General features: G+C 36.8%; 1 protein-coding gene across 3 annotated transcripts in view; it reads left to right on the top strand.

Annotated features, from left to right (window-relative positions):
• ythdc2 (YTH N6-methyladenosine RNA binding protein C2) overlaps nt 1-20,235 on the top strand; it is a 38,700-nt gene that overhangs the window by 9,632 nt on the left and 8,833 nt on the right. For all 3 annotated transcript variants that reach the window (XM_062972171.1, XM_062972172.1, XM_062972173.1), the window contains 17 exons: nt 43-150; nt 303-448; nt 1,204-1,339; nt 1,789-1,915; nt 3,269-3,334; nt 4,519-4,697; nt 5,236-5,332; nt 5,425-5,512; nt 5,605-5,685; nt 5,929-6,011; nt 6,376-6,481; nt 9,187-9,306; nt 10,615-10,887; nt 11,947-12,073; nt 12,931-13,136; nt 17,981-18,176; nt 19,275-19,384. In XM_062972171.1, coding sequence (XP_062828241.1) covers nt 43-150; nt 303-448; nt 1,204-1,339; nt 1,789-1,915; nt 3,269-3,334; nt 4,519-4,697; nt 5,236-5,332; nt 5,425-5,512; nt 5,605-5,685; nt 5,929-6,011; nt 6,376-6,481; nt 9,187-9,306; nt 10,615-10,887; nt 11,947-12,073; nt 12,931-13,136; nt 17,981-18,176; nt 19,275-19,384 — 2,249 coding nt within the window. The remainder of the gene's footprint in view (nt 1-42; nt 151-302; nt 449-1,203; nt 1,340-1,788; nt 1,916-3,268; nt 3,335-4,518; nt 4,698-5,235; nt 5,333-5,424; nt 5,513-5,604; nt 5,686-5,928; nt 6,012-6,375; nt 6,482-9,186; nt 9,307-10,614; nt 10,888-11,946; nt 12,074-12,930; nt 13,137-17,980; nt 18,177-19,274; nt 19,385-20,235) is intronic.

Below are 20,235 nucleotides of genomic sequence, written 5' to 3'. Positions count from 1 at the left end.
AGAGTAAAGCATGAATATTTATAGTAATGCTTATATTTTCAGTACCGGGAAGACCATTTGAAGTAAAAGAGATGTTTCTTGAAGACTTATTGAGAACCACAGGCTATACAAATAAAGAAATGATCAAATACAAAAAGGAGAAACAGCGAGGTTGGTGCCCATATTTAAGATGTAGGAAAGCAGCTGTTTCTGTTGATGTCTAGATGTGACAAACAAATTTTGTTCAGAAATTATAGTAAGATGCTGTATATTTTGATCTTGTTTCTGTCTTTTTTCCCCTAAAAACTGAACTATATATTTAGAGGAGAAGCAACAGACAACTCTGACTGAATGGTATTCTGCACAAGACAACAGCAAGCCAGAACTACAGAGACAAAGGGCAGTCCTGAATGTAGCTGAAGAATACGATCTCTTGGATGATGGTGGTGACACAGTTTTCAGTCAGTTGGTATGCTCACTGCTGATCTTCCAATATTTGAAGTTGATGCTACTTGTTAATGAAGCAGAACAAATATAACCTATTATTATCAGCTCTCCCATGAGTTCAGGAAGCTCCTGATTATCATTGCATTCTCTTTTGCACTTACAGCTTCACATGTATAACCAAACTTTGAGCCTTTTTCAATTTTAAATATTTAAATACTGTGGATTTAGATCCTTCCATCTTTTTAAATGTCACGTTCTCCTTTTCAAACAAAATCAAAACTTGCCACAACTGTATCATTTTGCCTTTTATGTTCTTATGATTTCTCACATTTACACCACATGTGCTAACTGTACTTTTAAAAAAGTAGCTAGTTCAAAGTTTTACCATTCTGTGCTTAAAGTGGAGAATTTTTAATCCTCTGAAACACCTTTTATTTTGGCAAAGTAAAGCCTGATTTAAACTTGGAAGAGGGGCTTCTGTTTAGAATAGAAATGTAAAGCAATAGTAATAAAATAATAATCTTATTATTAATAATATTAATAATAATATATTATTATTATTATTAATAATAATAATAAGAAACAAGATGTTCTGTTGCACATATGACTCTTCAGTATATTTTGCAGAATTTCATGAATAAATGGTATGCAATCTTGAAATATCCTGCTAGTTTCTGGATATATTAAAAAGTAATTTTAAAGCAATTTGAATAGAGCATTGTTCTTTAATAGCTTTCAGTTTTAGAATGTGATTTTAAAATATATTCTTATTTATAGGCTGAAAAAGATGTCAATTGTCTTGAACCTTGGCTAATTAAAGAAATGGATGCTTGTCTTTCCGATATCTGGCTACATAAAGACATTGATGCCTTTGCACAAGTCTTCCATCTTATTTTAACTGAAAATGTCAGTGGTAAGTTCACACTGGGAACTCCTTACTGAATGGTGCATCTAAATCTCTAGACTATAAATACCAGTGACTGAAAATGCTAGGTAATTTCATAAACATTTAAATTTCCAGAATTTTAAAAGTATTTTGGCAGTTTTTTATTCTGTAAGTTTAGCTTTTTAAAAAAAGCATTACGGCTTTATGAATCACAGTACTCTTAGTGTGTTTGTATTTGCTAAAGGCATGTTTATATTTGTTTAGATGTCATGTGCATATTTACTTAGAACTAAGTCTTAGGTAATCGTGTATAGGATTGCAAGCAGAGTAAGAATAACAGTCTGGTTTAAAATGTCCTTTACAGCTCAGTAAAACTAAGATGTTTAGTTGAAAGAACAGTTAAAATAACTGCAACAGTTTAAAAAAAAAAACAAAACAGAAAACACAGTCTAAGCTTTATTTCCCCCCTTTCCTAGTTGATTACAGACACAGCGAGACAAGTGCAACAACTCTAATGGTAGCTTCTGGAAGAGGTTTCTTGAGCCAAGTTGAACAGTTGATTGGTATGGGAGCAAATGTTCACATCAAATCATCCAATGGCTGGTAAAATAAGTACACAGCAACTTCTTGACATTAATTTCTGTGTGCATGACAGAGAGAAAGTGAGTGAGAGAGAGACTGGCTGAGAAATGAAAATTGGATGTGGTAATTAACAGTTTCCCCTGTTTTTTCTTAATTTATAGAATGAATTTTTTTACAAGTTCACAAATACTAACTTTGATATAAAATACACCGCACAAGAAAGTCTGCAAGTTAATTCACAAAACTGGAATATGGCATGGAAGAAAGAGGAATAACGTATTGGTTATGGGTTATTGAATTAATTTTTACATTTGGGATAATTTGTAAAAAAATATTTTAAAATCAATGATCATTGCACATTCCCCACCTATACTTAATTGGCTCAGATCCTGTTGGCCTGACTGTCAGAGGTGTAGCGTGTAAAATAAAGAATCTACATTCAATCGAACAACTATGAGGTTTTTTAAAAACATTTAGACAGAAAGTTAGCAATTTTGTACATAAACAAACTCTTATCTTTCCACAGCATGGTGTCCTCCTCTTTTTACCTGTCTTGGGAAACATAGTGGGTTATTAGATAATGGGTGCTGTAGTCCAAAATAACTGGAAGGTATCAGATTTAGTAAAGCTGGTGTTACAGAGCTCAAATGTTACTTGCACAGAACTGTTTTGTGATTATGAAAACACTTGTAGAGGAAGAAAAATAACCTTACGTATGTGTTATGGACAGCATTTTCCAACCCAGTTTGTAGGCTGGTTCATATGACACTAAATAATACTTTGATGCATGGTGGGCAAGCATCTTACTCCCTGAGTTCCATGGGGATTTTTTTTTATTGTATCAGAAGCAAATTGAGAATATACTGCAAGTTGCTTTAGGTGTGAGGGAATTGACCGTATACAAAAGCATTGCCCAGGGGATGCCTGGATGTGTTACCCTCCTTTGGGAGACTTCTCTCATGTCCCTGCATGGGAAGCTGGGGCCTTCAGATGGGAGCTCACCCCATCTCGCTGATTTGAACTGCCAAACTTCAGGTCAGCAGTTCAGCTGGCACAAGGGTTTCACACATTTCACCACCGTGGCTGGGGAGATGGGGGAGGGATATAAATAAAGTATTATTATTATTATCATAATCTAGAAAGCCATTTTAGCATTCCTTGGGAGTCACTGAGAGCTGTATCCAGCTTCACAATTTTTAAAAAAAATCTATTTTCCAGAGTGTTTTAGGAATGGTATAGCAAATGAATATTATATTAAAAAATCAATAAATGAATATTAGAAATGTTGTACTGAAATAATAGTCAAAAAGTTTTTGGGTCCCATTATTGTGCTTAAGGAAAATGTTTGTTTAACTGTCATTACAATTATTACAGGACAGCATTGGAGTGGGCTAAACATTTTGGACAGACAGAAGTGGTTGACCTTCTGGAATCCTACTGGTAATATTTTATTTAATTCTGAAATGTACTATAGACAGGGATCTGCTCCCATAAGTGAAATAAACAACGAAGCCTGTATGTGCCATAATTTCAGTATGATAATCCTAGGATCTCAAAATCAATCTTAGTGCAAATATTTAATGAGAAACTTTCAATATAAAGTTGAGGCATGAGTTTTGGCATAATTTGAAGGCATATAATGTTTAGCATAATTCTTTAGTGATCTTTAGCAAGTATATCCAAGTTATTTTCATTCCAGAAACTACATTTCATAGCGTTTTTGATATTATACGAATTTGCCATTCTGAATTCAAAAAGAACCTCAGATATGCTCCATCAGATACGTTTTTCCACAACCTGCATTGATGCTTTTATTTTGCATTAAGTAACTAAGATTTCTTTGGGGAGTAAAGAGTACACAAAAAGAGATCAAAGTCTTCTAATAAACTTTCAAAGCAGTTTAATTCAAAGATAGAAAATTTATTTTAATTTTATTTTATTTTATTTTATTTACAGTATTTATATTCCGTCCTTCTCACCCTGAAGGGAACTCAGGGCGGATCACATTGTACACATATAAGGCAAACATTCAATGCCATATAACATAGAACAGATACAGAGACAGATGCAGAGGCAATTTAAACCTTCTCCAGCTTCCAGCTTCCTGAGGGTATGCTTGATTCTGGCCACAGGGGATGCAGCTGCTTCATCATCCACTGCGACGGCATTTCCTCATTCCAACAGCGGCTGGATGATTTTTATGGTGTCGTTAATTAGCCTCCCCACATATAAGTGGTACCTAAATTTCCTATTTGATAGATGCAACTATCATACAAATCCATCCAAAAGTACTAAAAAAAATCACACTGGAACCTCAGTGTCTGCATTTAATCAAAACTGAATAACAACTGAGGTAATAAAAATATTATGAAAGAACTTGCGGTACAACATTCTTATTGTATTTTATGACTATGAATTCAGCATCTAAAAATGCATTAGAAATAGCAACAGTATTGAAGAGAGTTTTAATTGTTGTAGCCCTGTAAATTCAGTATGTGTGGACTGGATCAAAAGCGTTTCAATATCTGGTGTTCAAATTCAGCACTTCAAAAAGTGTATTTATGTAAGACTTTTTCTATATAGGAAAGGTATTATGTTCTCATAAACACTGTTACACATTTCAGTGCTTCGCTGGAGTCTGGCAATCTAGATGAGAGTTCCTTGGTCCATGCCAATGCCAGTGAACTTAGTGTTGAAGATCAAGAACTTCTGAAGGCTTATCATCATAGTTTTGATGATGAAAAGGTGGATCTAGACCTGATCATGCATCTACTTTACAATATCTGTCATAGCTGTGAAGCTGGTAAATACATGTACAGTACTTTTTACTTAAAAGCATATTTATACTGTAGTGTTTTTAAAAACACCTCAAAGAAATTTACAGCAAAAACAAACAAACCTGTATTTGAAACTAATTAAAATAACATATGTTAAAACAACAAATTAAAAGTTAAGTAATTTGTATATACTCAAGTTTTAGGATTGTTGCCTGGAGAATATCTTGTCCCACTACATATAGAATGTTTAGGAAGCCTCCATGTTGCACTTGTGAGCTTGCTAGACTTAAAATGTAGGACTAAACTGAGCTTTTAAATTTTTTCAGCAGAACTAGTACAATATTTTCTTCCAGTACATTTGATTGGGACGCTATTTCTGCAGTTGGTGGATTTTATGAACAGGGCCTTGTAAATACAGAAAGATAAACTTTTATACTAGTGTATCATATATGGGAGTAAGATCACTCACATCTAAAATCAGGCTTAAATAACTCATAATAAAAGAGCGGATCCTAATAGCATTTTCTGATTCATGTGTCTTTTCATGTTTTTTTCTTCTTAAAGGTGCAGTTTTAATTTTCCTTCCTGGATATGATGAGATTGTTGGCTTACGGGATCGCATACTATTTGATGACAAGAGGTTTGCTGATAATGCTCACAGGTGAAAAGTCTGCACTGTTTTCACTTTGACTTTTGTTGTACTTTTGCAGAATTATTCCATATTTAATTTCTCTTGTAATTCTTTGTGACTAGATTTCAGGTTTTTATGCTACATTCAAATATGCAGACATCTGATCAGAAGAAAGTTCTGAAGACCTCACCTCCAGGCATCCGTAAAATAGCAAGTATCAAGGGACTATTCAACTGTTTGTGAATTCTCACCATGTCACATCAGCTGTTGTTATAACTTTAATATTTTGTTGCTTTCTACAGATACTTTCTACAAATATTGCAGAAACCAGCATCACAGTTAACGATGTTGTCTTTGTGATTGACTCTGGAAAAATGAAAGAGGTATGTTATTTTAAACATACATGTTAAACTGAAAATTATAAAATGATATGCTGTATAGGAGAAAATTAAAGTTTTTGAGGTATCAGCAAAGTGTGCTTTTGAAAGCAGAATAATTAATATATAGCAGAATCACTTTGCATGAAACGTTTGGTAATTTAGATCGCTTTATAAATGCAAGTATTATCTTAACCTTGGTCTTCTAAATTTAACTCACAACACAGCCATTCTTTTTTATCATTTTAGAAATCCTTTGATGCATTGAACTGTGTAACTATGCTAAAGATGGTATGGATTTCTAAAGCTAGTGCCATTCAAAGAAAGGGCAGGTAATGCCAAAACTTGGTGAATATTTTTTCCTACAATGAGGCTAAAGACAATGGTTTTTATAAACAATCTAATACTTCGCTTCTTGAGAGAAATATAAATAACAGAGAAAAAAATATTTCCCTATATTATTAAGTTATGAAATGTATTTGAAGTGCATTTAAAACGCATTTTAGACAATTGATGGAAAAATGTTCAATGGTTGTAGTTCTTGGTTTTCCACTTTGGAGTATGTTTGTTGTAAATTTATGAAGTCTTTTTAGTTTTTTGTTGTGCTGAAAATTAGTATACACATTCCTTTAACAAGTTTGTTTAAATTCCACTTTTCTATGGATGATTCACCTTAACTAATACTTTGTTTCCAAGGGCAGGACGTTGTCGGCCTGGAATTTGTTTCCGACTTTTCAGTAGACTAAGATTTCAAAATATGCTGGAATTTCAGACCCCAGAACTTTTGAGAATGCCCCTACAGGTCAGTAGTCTTTCTCTGTTTCATAGAAATCTTCATAAAAATGGCTCAGTTTTAGCTATCAGACCGAATCACAGTTTCAAGCTGTTTGCCTGGTTTTATTTACAGTATCCTTGTTCATATGTTCAGCTCTGTATATATCATGCAATTGAGTCTGGAGGCAGAACAATGCCTGTATCAGTAATTTGGACAGATATGATACCAAACGGTATTATGTATCTTTAAGCGTGGTTTTGGTGCATTTTCCTACTGCCATTGACTGACAGAGTGAAAGGAACTGTAATCCCAACACATTTGGGGCACATCAGTTGAAGCAGGCTTATTTAATGATGTCTGAATTGAGCTAGTGCCTGAGAGAATATGTGTCATTACAAAATACAATAAAATTCACAATGCTTTTCTGTTTAGCTAAATATAGATAGATGAGGAATGTATGATTAATTGGACAACAAATGGGATTCATGTCCCCATTTTTCATATACATTCTGCTCCCTGTTGAATTTTCCCCAATAACCAAGGCATACAAGAACTGCCTTTTTAAAAGAAGAATTGCATACCTGGAAAACCTTCAGAGGAATGTGATTCATTGTTAAAACAATGTTTGCATGTTTGTTTAGCACTTCAAAAATGTTGCATAAAGGAATCCTCTTGACCCAAGTCAGTTCAAGTTTTATATGCTGTTTTGAGTGTTGAAACTGTTGATAGCAACAGATGTTGGTATTGCAGGCATTGTTTGCCTTATTCTTCAGACATAACTTCATAACTGAATATCAGTGGAATCTCATGCCATAGAATAGATAAGAAAATTGTGATTTATTTGAGTCTGGTTTTTCTGTTGTATCTTAGGCAGAAATGTGCAATACATGACTGTTAAATATTAATCTACAGTTCTGTGCATATTTCCTTGGGAAAAGATCTGGGTGAATTTTGAATAATGTGATCTTAATAGAATTGAGATTAAAAATTTGACTTTTTATGCTGTAGTGAATTTTTTCATTTTCATTAAGGTTTTTGCTGTATCTATTCAAATGTTGCATTTTGTATATTTTAATCCACTGATCTCCAAATGAGAGGGCATAGTTATAGCTTATATAATTGACTGTGGTTTATATAATTGACTGTGGAATCACCATGGGGTCAGTAGTCTTTTTGTGGATCTGTCTGACACCTGAATGTCTTGTGGGTACTTAGATGAAATTGAGATTGATGTTCAAGTATAAGCTGGACCTCAAAGTTCACTGCTATTGCTGCTAAATTTGCCACTGTGGTGATGGCATCAGCAAAAAAGTGCTAATTCCCTTTAAATTTTGAAACCTCATCACCAAAGTTCACCAGCTGGAAAAGCATCTCTGGCATAATGATAATTTGCTTTAAGAGGAGATTTGCAGAGAGAGCACACACGTCTTTCTAAAAAGTCAATTAGTCCTTCAGGCAGCGCAAATAATCATCTTCAAAAGAAGATGTGTTATTCCCATATGCCTTATTTTAAAACAAATATTGTGCTGTTTTTGCATTGCAAATTCTGGCAGCAAAGGCATGATGTGCAGTAGGGTAGATGTATAGTTCCTTGGGGGATTGCAACATCTGACAGTAGTGTTCCCAACAGGGCTGTAGCCGGGGGTGGGAGGGTGGGGTTAGAGGTTCAACCCCGCCCCCTGAAAATTTTTAGGTTTTTTTAAAAACTTGGTTTACTCGTGAATTTTAACTGATTAACCAAACCCCCATGAGGGTCCACTGAAGTTTATCAATGGAGCCTGATTTCTAAATTATTTTGCGTTACTGAACTACTCTTTATGATTCGCTAAAAAAAAGTTTCAAACCGCCAGCCTCAAATTTTTTTCTGGCTATGATCCTGGTCCCCAACATCCAAAATCTGCCCACCCTTGTTTTGTTGGATTCCCTGAATGCCAAAAAATGTTTGGTATTGCAACTTGGATCCTTCCCCTTCTGAACATTGGCAGGATGAGGTGATTTGTTGCCAGTTGCTCCAGAGTTACCATTCTCACTGTTCTGGTGGGTCCATAGCTTTCTTGATCAGATTTCCAGGGCATATAGAGAGTGGAGGGCTAGATGAGTTAGGGCAGGACAACGGAAGGGACCTACCAGTTGTAACTGAACAAGAACATGAGCTCCTGCGTTGTGTTATTGGCATGTGGGGGTTAAATCCAGTCATAGTGGATTGCTCCTCTGTGCAATCTCAAGAATCACTTTTCCCTCCATTCTCCCATGCCTCATTGTGTCTGTACTTCTCAATTGATAGCAGAGGTCCTTTTGTCTGCATGAAGATAATGTAGATCCAACTTAAGACCACAGTTCTGTATTTTCTTATCTGAAAGTAAGCCCCACTGAACTAAATATTCCTTTTTTGGACATAAGCCCTATCTACACAGACCGTTTAATGCCATTCAAAGCAAGCTTCAGAATGTGGCAGCCAGACAACAAACTCCCTCAAAAGCATGCAAAAGAAAGCCCTTAATGTGCACCAGTGCTCTGTGATATGTGTTATCACCACCTGGGTCTCAAATTGATTCCAGGATTTCCTATGTAATCATCTGCACAGTCAAACCACTTTCTTCAATACTGGTTTGAAAATGTATTAAAGGGTCATTGTAGATGGGGCCATAGTATTCCACTATTAACATTTTTCTTAATGTAAAGAAATCATGTTGTAATTTTGGAATTTTAAAAAGGGAGTCTTTAATTTCTAGGAACTGTGTTTGCATACAAAATTGCTGGCTCCCATCAATTGTCCAATTGCTGACTTTTTAATGAAAGCTCCAGAACCACCACCTGCTTTGATAGTGAGAAATGCTGTGCAGATGCTTAAGGTGAGTAAACCACTGTCTGTTTCCTTTTATTGTTATCAGTTATCACTTCGTCTAACTGGAGTCTTAAAGTAGTGCAGTAATCAAATCAAAATCTTTGTTACGGTCATAGACCAGCATAAATGGGGTACAGTCTCATAGAAGCATGTACTTTACATAAAAATCTAAAAGGCTAAAAAAAACCCAAAGGTATGTTGGGGGTAAAACACAAAACTCTTTAGAGAAGGGATTCGACCAAAAAAAAAAAAAAAAAAAAAGGATGGAGAGGGAGGGAGGAGGGAGGGAGATTGACGGATGAGTATGAGCATTCAGGGCAGACGCCTGGGGGACTGGGGTGAAAATAACTGATTTACATTTCAGTTAGCTAATAGGTGGATTGTTAGCTGTTGGAGTCGGTCAATTTCAATACATAATATTTGCTTACTGATTTTGTTAAAAAATAATGTAAGCAGCTTTCCTGGTTTTAAATAGTATGTGCCCAGTTTCTTTGACTCTAAGCCTACACAAAAAGGCTGGCTGTTTTTTAGATCCGTAAACCATCAGAGAACTTCTGAATATGTTATATTTTATTGATTGTGAATATTTCCTTCACATAGTAAAATTAACTCCTGACAATAGAAGAAAATGCTAAAGTAGTCCAAGCTTAGAATTCAACCGTCCCCCAGTACAACATTTAATCCTGAATTGTAAACTTGTGTCCTGTGTTTTAATTTTTGTTTTGTGTATTTTAATATGTATTTTATAGAAATATGCTTTAATATGTATCTTATAAAATATTCATTTTAATATGTGTATTTATGGAATCTTTACAATAATTATGTGTTTTAACTATGTTGTAACCCGCCTTGAGTCACAAGGAAAAAAATACAATGAAGAAATATTATTATTATTATTATTATTATTATTATTATTATTATTATTATTACAGTAGAGTCTCACTTATCCAACACTCGCTTATCCAACGTTCTGGATTATCCAACACATTTTTGTAGTCAATGTTTTCAATACATTGTGATATTTTGGTGCTAAATTCGTAAATACAGTAATTACTACATAGCATAACTGGGCATTGAACTACTTTTTCTGTCAAATTTGTTGTATAGCATAATGTTTTGGTGCTTAATTTGTAAAATTATAATGTAATTTGATATTTAATAGGCTTTTCCTTAATCTCTCCTTATTATCCAACATATTCGCTTATCCAACGTTCTGCTGGCCCGTTTATGTTGGATAAGCGAGGCTCTACTGTATTATCAATTGGAGTGTGCATTTCTTTATATCTTCAATATGATTACTCCTTTTAAAAAATAGACAATAGATGCTATGGATACCTGGGAAGATCTGACAGAACTTGGCTATCATTTGGCTGATCTACCAGTAGAACCTCATCTTGGTAAAATGGTGTTGTGTGCCGTTGTCCTCAAGTGCCTGGATCCTATTCTGACCATTGCATGCACTCTTGCCTATCGTGATCCATTTGTGCTACCAACACAGGCGTCTCAGAAACGGGCAGCCATGCTATGCAGAAAACGATTCACTGCAGGAACGTTCAGTGACCATATGGCCCTTCTCCGGGCTTTCCAGGTATTGCTATTCTAAAGAAGTTACATATTATATTATATGAAACATTCTAAGTAGATCTTCTCTCCTTGAACAAATACCGAGTGAAACCTTGGGAATGATTTACTCAGGGGTCAAATCTTATATTTGCTTCTAGTCCTCTTGCTCTTTGCATTGCTGCTGTCCCTGCATAGTGCTTTCATGATGGCCGATGTTGTCTTTTTGTTCTTTCCTATCAATACAAACCTTGTTGTCTTTAAAAACCTGGTTGATGCGGGAGAGGTTTGAAAATGTGTAAGTCCTGTATTGTAGATAGCTTTGCTGGTTGTTAGAACTAGAAAGGCTATCTACAATACAGCATATGATATTATGTCCTAATTTCACGGATTTTGATTGACCAGTTGGGAAGTATGTGAGAAAAGGCCTGTCTGAACTGAACTGTTCTTTTAACTATTGATGTTGATGACTCAGTGTAGACAAGCTTAGTAGAACTGGGCATTTGCCAGATATTGCACAGATATGATGCTTTCATTCTCACTGGTTGAAGAGCATTTGGTCTTACAGCATATATGTCACTTGATGTTTCTTTTTCTGTCACTAAAACCCAAATTATTTCAGATTCTCTTATTCCGTTTCTTCAGCTCCTTACAGTTTTCTCAGATGCACTGTCTACCTCAGTCCAGCTGCATGTCAAAGATATCTAGGGAAGTCAGCAGAGTATGAGTTGCTGTACCCAGATTAGACTTGGTTTGTTGCTAAGGCTTGATCTATACTGCCATATAATGCATTTTGAACTGCAATATATAACCAATGTAGACCCATATAATGCAGTTCACTGCAATTCAAAAATGCATTATGTGGGTCTACACTTGAGCATATAACAGTTCAAACTACATTACATGGCAGTGTATTTCCAGCCTAAGATTATGAGAGTTGGGTAAAAGTTTTGCTTAAATCTTTCTAACATAGTAAGACTTCCTTTACTAAAGTTTAAGCTTTAAAAATACTTCTTTATAAAAGTTCCATTGGAGACAATAAGAATTAATTACATTCAAAGACATTTTAAACTAACTTGTTTGGCAGGCATGGCAGAAGGCACGAAGTGATGGTTGGGAAAGAGCTTTTTGTGAGAAAAATTTCCTATCTCAGGCAACAATGGAGATTATCATAGGAATGAGAACACAGTTACTTGGACAACTCAGAGCATCAGGTAGATACATATACATATGTTTTATTAACCTGAAAGTTTTCCTCTACCAGCAGATTCTTTGAACATTAGATCATTGTGCTAAACTCTGTGTACATTATATTTTTAAAGTTCACATACTATTTTAAGCGGGAAGATAACGGCGCTCCATGCAGTAATTCCGGCCACATGACCTTGGAGGTGTCTACGGACAACACCGGCTCTTCAGCCTAGAAATGGAGATGAGCACCAACCCCCAGAGTCAGACATGACTGGACTTAATGTCAGGGGAAACCTTTACCTTTACCTTACTATTTTAAGCAGCATAATCCATCATGACTATGAGATACTAAGAAACATAGTGAATCAGAAGTGAGATAACATTCTGAGTTTAGGTCAGACATACAAACAAGTCACAAAGAAATGAGATTCTTAAGAAGATTCTTCCATCCAAGTTTATATACTACAATGAAATGTGAAGCTTTGCAAATGTATTCATGTCCTGATTTATTTACAGAATGTAATGCAACTTGAGTTGTGTTCCTTCAGTTTGACTTCACAGTCAAATTAGCATATTGTATGTGGATGCTAAGATGCTACTCGGCAAGGTACAACAGATAAGTTGGGTTACAACTTCCATCAGGCCCAGCCAGCACACCAAGTGATCAGGACTTATGGGAGTTGTAGTTTCCCACAATCTGCATTTAAGCAACACTAGGCAACTGTATCTGAAATGAAAATTTATTTTTATTCGCCTGTTTTAACTCGTGTTAACAACAAATATGAATTCTAAGAATCATTAATAAATATGTATAAGAAAAAAGAACAAGTGGAAATTATTTCTTGAAATGGTTAATAGAGTGTACATTTCTTTCTTACAGGATTTGTTAGAGCCAGAGGTGGTGGTGATATAAGGGATGTCAACACAAATTCAGAAAACTGGGCTGTGGTTAAAGGTGCCTTAGTAGCTGGAATGTATCCAAATATAGTTCATGTTGATAGAGAGAACACTGTACTGACTGGACCAAAAGAGAAAAAAGTCCGATTTCATCCTACCTCAGTTCTTAGCCAACCTCAATATAAAAAGGTACGATGATAATAAAATAAAATGGCAGGCTGGTCTTGTAGAAAGATGGGACTGCTTCTCATATATATATATATAAACGAAAGGGAAAAAATGAAGTGCTGTTAATAAAATGCTATTGATCATGAAAAGAAAGAGAACTGTTTGAATGGTGTTTTCACAGTAGTGTTTCCTAATTTTAGCTCAGGATTTTTTTTCTGCAGAGGTTATACAATATTCCTGCTGAATGCATTCTTAGTATAGGAATATGTGGGAGTGATTAATTACTACTTATATACATCCCATTAATTACAGTGGATCTACTCCAGTTTGAACTAACGTTGAATTCAGCCCCAAGTGTTCCTTCATCTTTCCTTGATATAAAAAAATCTGTAATGTTTTGTAGAGTGGATCATATATAATCATTTAAATTTAAGATGAACCTATTTAATTTAGGAAGAAAATATTTAGGCAGTGCGTAGCACACTTCACAAATCATGGAGTATATTTGTCTCGGTCATGATCTTCATAATTTCACAAACCAAAGCAAAATTAAATGTGGAAACTAATTATCCATCTGAATAGTTTTGATTCAAGTGAGTCTACATTCTGTGAGCTGAGATCTTTGGTTGGAATAGCTTTTCATAAAAACGTCTCACTAGATACCTCTTTTTATGAAATATGAGTGTGCTACTCTTCACAATACAACAGGAGTGTTTGTACATATACACGTTATATATATATATATACTAGCTGTGCCCGGCCACGCGTTGCTGTGGCTTAGTCTGGTGGTGTTGGTCAGTCTGCATTAGGTTGTATTTATGCTGTGACCTCCACCTTCTTTATACTCACATTAGTAGTAGTATTTGAAGTCTGTTACCTTCTTCAATTTTTGTGTTGATTGATAATTGTTTGAGATCCCTGTTGTCTTTGGTTTGTTGTTAATTGTAATGTCTGATTGTACTGAGTGCGGTTTATATTTTTATTGTGGTACAATAGTCTTTTTTTTTTGCCTGTGTAGGTGTTTATTATTATTGTTGTTGTAGTGGTCATGAAGGTTGGATAAGTTAGATGCTACTGTATTGTTTTTTGGAGGCCCAGTGTAGCACTGACTGGCCTGTCAGCCTCAGTGCCTGGCTGTTTCTTGCCTGTGATGGTGTTGATTCTTATTGTTGTTGTTGTTGTCATTGTTATTATTGTAATTGTTTTTTTGGAGGCCAAGTGTGAATGTAGGGATTGGGGAGGTGGATGAGTTGTGTTGTCAAATTTTGTATTTGTTATAGTCACAATGCGTTGTTGTGAGTTTTGTGGGTCCAGATTGTGGTTTTGTGGTGTGGTTGTGTTGTAACAACTGAGAGGCAAGGCTTTTGTGTTGTGTTGCCAAGTTTTGTATTTCTGGGGCGTTTAGTTGTGTTGTTATAGTCACGATGAATTGTTGTGAGTTTTGTGGGTCCGGATTGTGGTTTTGTGGTGTGGTTGTGTTGTTACACTCGGGAGGGAATGCTTTTGTGTTGTGTTGCCAAGTTTCGTATTTCTGGGGCGTTTAGATGTGTTGTTATAGTCATGATGCGTTGTTGTGAGTTTTGTGGGTCCGGATTGTGGTTTTCTGGTGTGGTTGTGTTGTTACAACCGGGAGGCAAGGCTTTTGCATTGTTTTGGCAAGTTTTGTATTTCTGGGGTGTTTAGTTGTGTTGTTATAGTCATGATGCGTTGATGTGAGTTTTGTGGGTCCGGATTGTGGTTTTCTGGTGTGGTTGTGTTGTTACAACCGGGAGGCAAGGCTTTTGCATTGTTTTGGCAAGTTTTGTATTTCTGGGGTGTTTAGTTGTGTTGTTATAGTCATGATGCGTTGATGTGAGTTTTGTGGGTCCGGATTGTGGTTTTGTGTTGTGGTTGTGTTCTTACAACTGGGAGGCAAGGCTTTTGCGTTGTGTTGTCAAATTTTGTATTTCTGGGGCGTTTAGTTGTGTTATAGTCACGATGCGTTGTTGTGAGTTTTGTGGGTCCGGATTGTGGTTTTGTGGTGTGGTTGTGTTGTTACAACCGGGAGGCAAGGCTTTTGCGTTGTGTTGTTAAGTTTTGTATTTCTGGGGCGTTTAGTTGTGTGCCAAATTTCGTATTTCTGGGGTGCTTAGTTGTGTGCCAAATTTCGTATTTCTGGGGCGTTTAGTTGTGTTGTTATAGTCACGATGCATTGTTGTGAGTTTTGTGGGTCCGGATTGTGGTTTTGTGGTGTGGTTGTGTTGTTACAACCGGGAGGCAAAGCTTTTGCGTTGTGTTGTTAAGTTTTATATTTCTGGGGCGTTTAGTTGTGTTGTTATAGTCACGATGCGTTGTTGTGAGTTTTATGGGTCCGGATTGTGGTTTTGTGGTGTGGTTGTGTTGTTACAACCTGGAGGGAAGGCTTTTGCGTTGTGTTGCCAAGTTTCGTATTTCTGGGGCGTTTAGTTGTGTTGTTATAGTCACGATGCGTTGTTGTGAGTTTTGTGGGTCCTGTGTGGTTTTGTGGTGTGGTTGTGTTGTTACAACTGGGAGGCAAGGCTTTTGCATTGTGTTGCCAAGTTTTGTATTTCTGGGGCATTTAGTTGTGTTGTTATCGCATGATGCGTTGTTGTGAGTTTTGTGGGTCTGGATTGTGGTTTTGTGGTGTGGTTGTGTTGTTGTAACCTGGAGGCAAGCCTTTTGCATTGTGTTGCCAAATTTCGTATTTCTGGGATGTTTAGTTTTGTTGTTATAGTCACTGCGCCCGCAACTTTATCATTTTATATATATAGATACTAGCTGTGCCCGGCCACGCGTTGCTGTGGCTTAGTCTGGTGGTGTTGGTCAGTCTACATTAGGTTGTATTGATGCTGTGACCTCCACCTTCTTTATACTCACATTAGTAGTAGTATTTGAAGTCTGTTACCTTCTTCAATTTTTGTGTTGATTGATAATTGCTTGAGATCCCTGTTGTCTTTGGTTTGTTGTTAATTGTAATGTCTGATTCTGCTGAGTGCGGTTTACATTTTTATTGTGGTACAATAATTTTTTTTTGTTTTGCCTGTGTAGGTGTTTATTATTGTTGTTGTAGTGATTATGAAGGTTGGATAAGTTAGATGCTACTGTATTGTTTTTTGGAGACCCAGTGTAGCACTGACTGGCCTCTCAGCCTCAGTGCCTGGCTGTTTCTTGCCTGTGATGGTATTGATTCTTATTGTTGTTGTTGTCATTGTTATTATTGTAATTGTTTTTTTGGAGGCCAAGTGTGAATGTAGGGATTGGGGAGGTGGATGAGTTGTGTTGTCAAATTTTGTATTTGTTAGTCACAATGCGTTGTTGTGAGTTTTGTGGGTCCGGATTGTGGTTTTGTGGTGTGGTTGTGTTGTTACAACTGAGAGGCAAGGCTTTTGTGTTGTGTTGCCAAGTTTTGTATTTCTGGGGCGTTTAGCTGTGTGGCAAGTTTTGTATTTCTGGGGCGTTTAGTTGTATTGTTATAGTCACGATGCACTGTTGTGAGTTTTGTGGATCCGGATTGTGGTTTTGTGGTGTGGTTGTGTTGTTACAATCGGGAGGGAATGCTTTTGTGTTGTGTTGGCAAGTTTCGTATTTCTGGGGCGTTTAGTTGTGTTGTTATAGTCCTGATGCATTGTTGTGAGTTCTGTGGGTCCAGTATGGTTTTGTGGTGTGGTTGTGTTGTTACAACTGGGAGGCAAGGCTTTTGCGTTGTGTTGTCAAATTTTGTATTTCTGGGGTGTTTAGTTGTGTTATATTCATGATGCGTTGTTGTGAGTTTTGTGGGTCCGGATTGTGGTTTTGTGGTGTAGTTGTGTTGTTACAACTGGGAGAAAAGGCTTTTGTGTTGTGTTGTCAAGTTTTGTATTTCTGGGGCGTTTAGTTGTGTGCCAAGTTTCGTATTTCTGGGGAGTTTAGTTGTGTTGTTATAGTCACGATGCATTGTTGTGAGTTTTGTGGGTCTGGATTGTGGTTTTGTGGTGTGGTTGTGTTGTTACAACCGGGAGGCAAGGCTTTTGCATTGTGTTGTCAAGTTTTATATTTCTGGGGCGTTTAGTTGTGTGCCAAGTTTCGTATTTCTGGGGCGTTTAGTTGTGTTGTTATAGTCACAATGCATTGTTGTGAGTTTTGTGGGTCTGGATTGTGGTTTAGTGGTGTGGTTGTGTTGTTACAACCTGGAGGGAAGGGTTTTGCATTGTGTTGGCAAGTTTCGTATTTCTGGGGCGTTTAGTTGTGTTGTTATAGTCACGATGCGTTGTTGTGAGTTTTGTGGGTCCTGTGTAGTTTTGTGGTGTGGTTGTGTTGTTACAACTGGGAGGCAAGGCTTTTGCATTGTGTTGCCAAGTTTTGTATTTCTGGGGCGTTTAGTTGTGTTGTTATCGCATGATGCGTTGTTGTGAGTTTTGTGGGTCTGGATTGTGGTTTTGTGGTGTGGTTGTGTTGTTGTAACCTGGAGGCAAGCCTTTTGCATTATGTTGCCAAATTTCGTATTTCTGGGATGTTTAGTTTTGTTGTTATAGTCACTGCGCAAACAACTTCATCATTTTATATATATAGATATACACACACACACAAACACACATACATATGACATTTGTTATCCACTAAACCTTTGTTTAAACTTTTGGCCACGATTAGACTGATGGCCAAGATTTGAGCTGGTTTGTTATCCTGTGCTTCAGTTGTTTCCCACTGAGGCAATAATGAATTCCACAGCTACTTATATTTTATATTGCTACAGCATGGGGTGCTTTAGTCTATATTCTGCAAATAAGTGACAATGCTTATTTCAAACCTGATATTTTAAACTGCCTTATTTATTGTACTGAAAGAAGAAACTCTGCCAAACCGCCTCCCTGTGTTGCTACTAACAGATTCCTCCAGCTAATGGTCAAGTGGCAGCTATTCAGGCACTCCCTACTGACTGGCTTATATATGATGAAATGACAAGAGCCCACCGAATTGCCAATATCAGGTGCTGTTCAGTTGTAACTCCAGTCACTGTGGCACTCTTCTGTGGATCAGCTAGGTTGCCAAGCAATGCTTTACAAGAGCCTTCATCCTTCAGAGGTAGAGTTATCGTATAAGAATCGTTCTATTTGCTATATATATATATATATATATGCTTTATACAAGAAATGTAGGATTAATGTGTCATCCAGTGTTGGAGAGTATTTTATATGTATTACTTAAAGTAAGCCTAAATATGTTTTTTGTTTAAGTGGGAAGGAAATTGATGCTTTCTGATCCACTTCCCTTTCCTTCTACTTTCCATTAGCTACAGCTTCCATAATTTCTCTTGCTGGTGTTGTTAGATTTAGTTCTCTTCAATATTTTGAAATTTGAAAGCTATTTTGCATAGTATAGTTTTTTCTATGGAAGGCATGTGATAATGAGAAAAGCAAAATATATATGTGTGTGTAAATTGTCCAGTAATGTGCTATACCTTTTTCACTGCTCTAATCCTTTGAATTGTGAAGTTGTGTTTTAGCTCAGGTGAGAATTCCAGTGACATAAAAATGGAAATAAAATTGCATGTGTGTGTATGCATGTAAATGTGCTGTACTAAGTGTTCCACTAAAACACCCAGAACCAGATAACAGGGCAGAATAAAACTACATAAAATAAAAAGAGCAGTTGCTCTTGTCTGGGCATTTCCTAGCAAAATTTAGGTGCCCTCCAATGAAATATGGCAGTTTCCCCACTGTCAGCATAGGCCACTGCTTGTTTGTATGTACTATTTACTTTGCAGTAGCACCAGCTTTGATGGCCACATTGCTCCCACAGTTCTCCAGCCCTTAAAAATCCTTCTAAAAATTTGCCGCACCTCACCCTCTAAAATCCTTGGGGAGAGGTCTGGAAAGTTTGGTACCCTCACTGGTCTATATTATGCTCAGGAAGTGCATTCCCTGCCAACCCAGATAGTGACCTGAAGCCTCCTTGCCTTTATCTAAAACAGCTGGGAGGGAATTGTAAACATGGTAGAAATGAGCTTTTTGCCACAATGAGAATATGTGTGTATGTGGGGGGGGGGGGGGGGATTTGTCATAATATCTCAAAACAAAACCAACATGGGTCCACACGGGGCCATAGCCTGCACTGCGCCCACCTCAGGTGTAAATCCTCTATTGTAATGTAGTGCTAATATATATAGGATTTTTCTTATAGTTGATGGTGCTCCCAATGACAGCAGTGACAGCGAAATGGAAGACAGAACAACCGCTAACTTGGCTGCACTGAAACTGGATGAATGGCTCAATTTCAAACTAGATCCAGAGGTGGGTAGTTACTTATTAATAATTAATAATTCTTTTTTCTGAAGGAAAAGTATTGGTCTTAGTGATTGCTTTAGAACAGGGGTGGAAAACTGTTAGGCTGCATTAGCTGTCCAAGAGATTTTAGAAGGCTGTACTGAAGATAACGTTATTTTACTAAGAAAGCCAAAGAAGGTAAAGGGCCCTTCCACACAGCCATATAACCCAGAATATCAAGGCAAGAAATCCCACAATATCTGCTTTGAATTGGGATATATGGCAGTGTGGACTCAGATAACCCAGTTTAAAGCAGATATTGTGGGATTTCCTGCCTTGATATTCTGGATTATATGGCTGTGTGGAAGTGCCCTAAGACAGAAGAGAGGTGGGAATTGGAGGAGTTGGAATTCTCTGCCAGTCAAAACAGCAGCACAGCAGGGGTTTTAGATAGGGAATGGTGGAGATGAAAGTGAGGGAAAGATTCAAAGAGACAGGACTTTATGACCTAAAGACAGGGGAGGGGGAGCACAGGAAACACCTTGCTGAACTTCTGTCACCAACAAAATAAACCACCTTTTCACATAAAAATAAAATAAAAACCAAACCAAAAATAACTGTCCCTCTGCCCCCCAGTAGTCTCTCACCAGCGATCAACTAGTGAAACAAGGTGTTTCAACAGGAGATCTGGCTTCTGACTATCAAACTGGAAATCATTGGTGGGAGTATCTGGAAACATCTTGCTGAACCTGTGTCACGAACAAAATAGACTTCCATCATTTATTTGGTGTGATGGTTGTGTGTGTACCATGGTCATAAACGTGGCTACTGAACTAATTTTTGTATTCATAACTGCTCAACAGAATGTCAGTTTATGT

The sequence above is a fragment of the Anolis carolinensis genome, chromosome 2 (assembly GCF_035594765.1).
Source record: "Anolis carolinensis isolate JA03-04 chromosome 2, rAnoCar3.1.pri, whole genome shotgun sequence".
NCBI lineage: Eukaryota > Metazoa > Chordata > Lepidosauria > Squamata > Dactyloidae > Anolis > Anolis carolinensis.
This window is presented reverse-complemented; position numbering and strand designations above follow the sequence as displayed.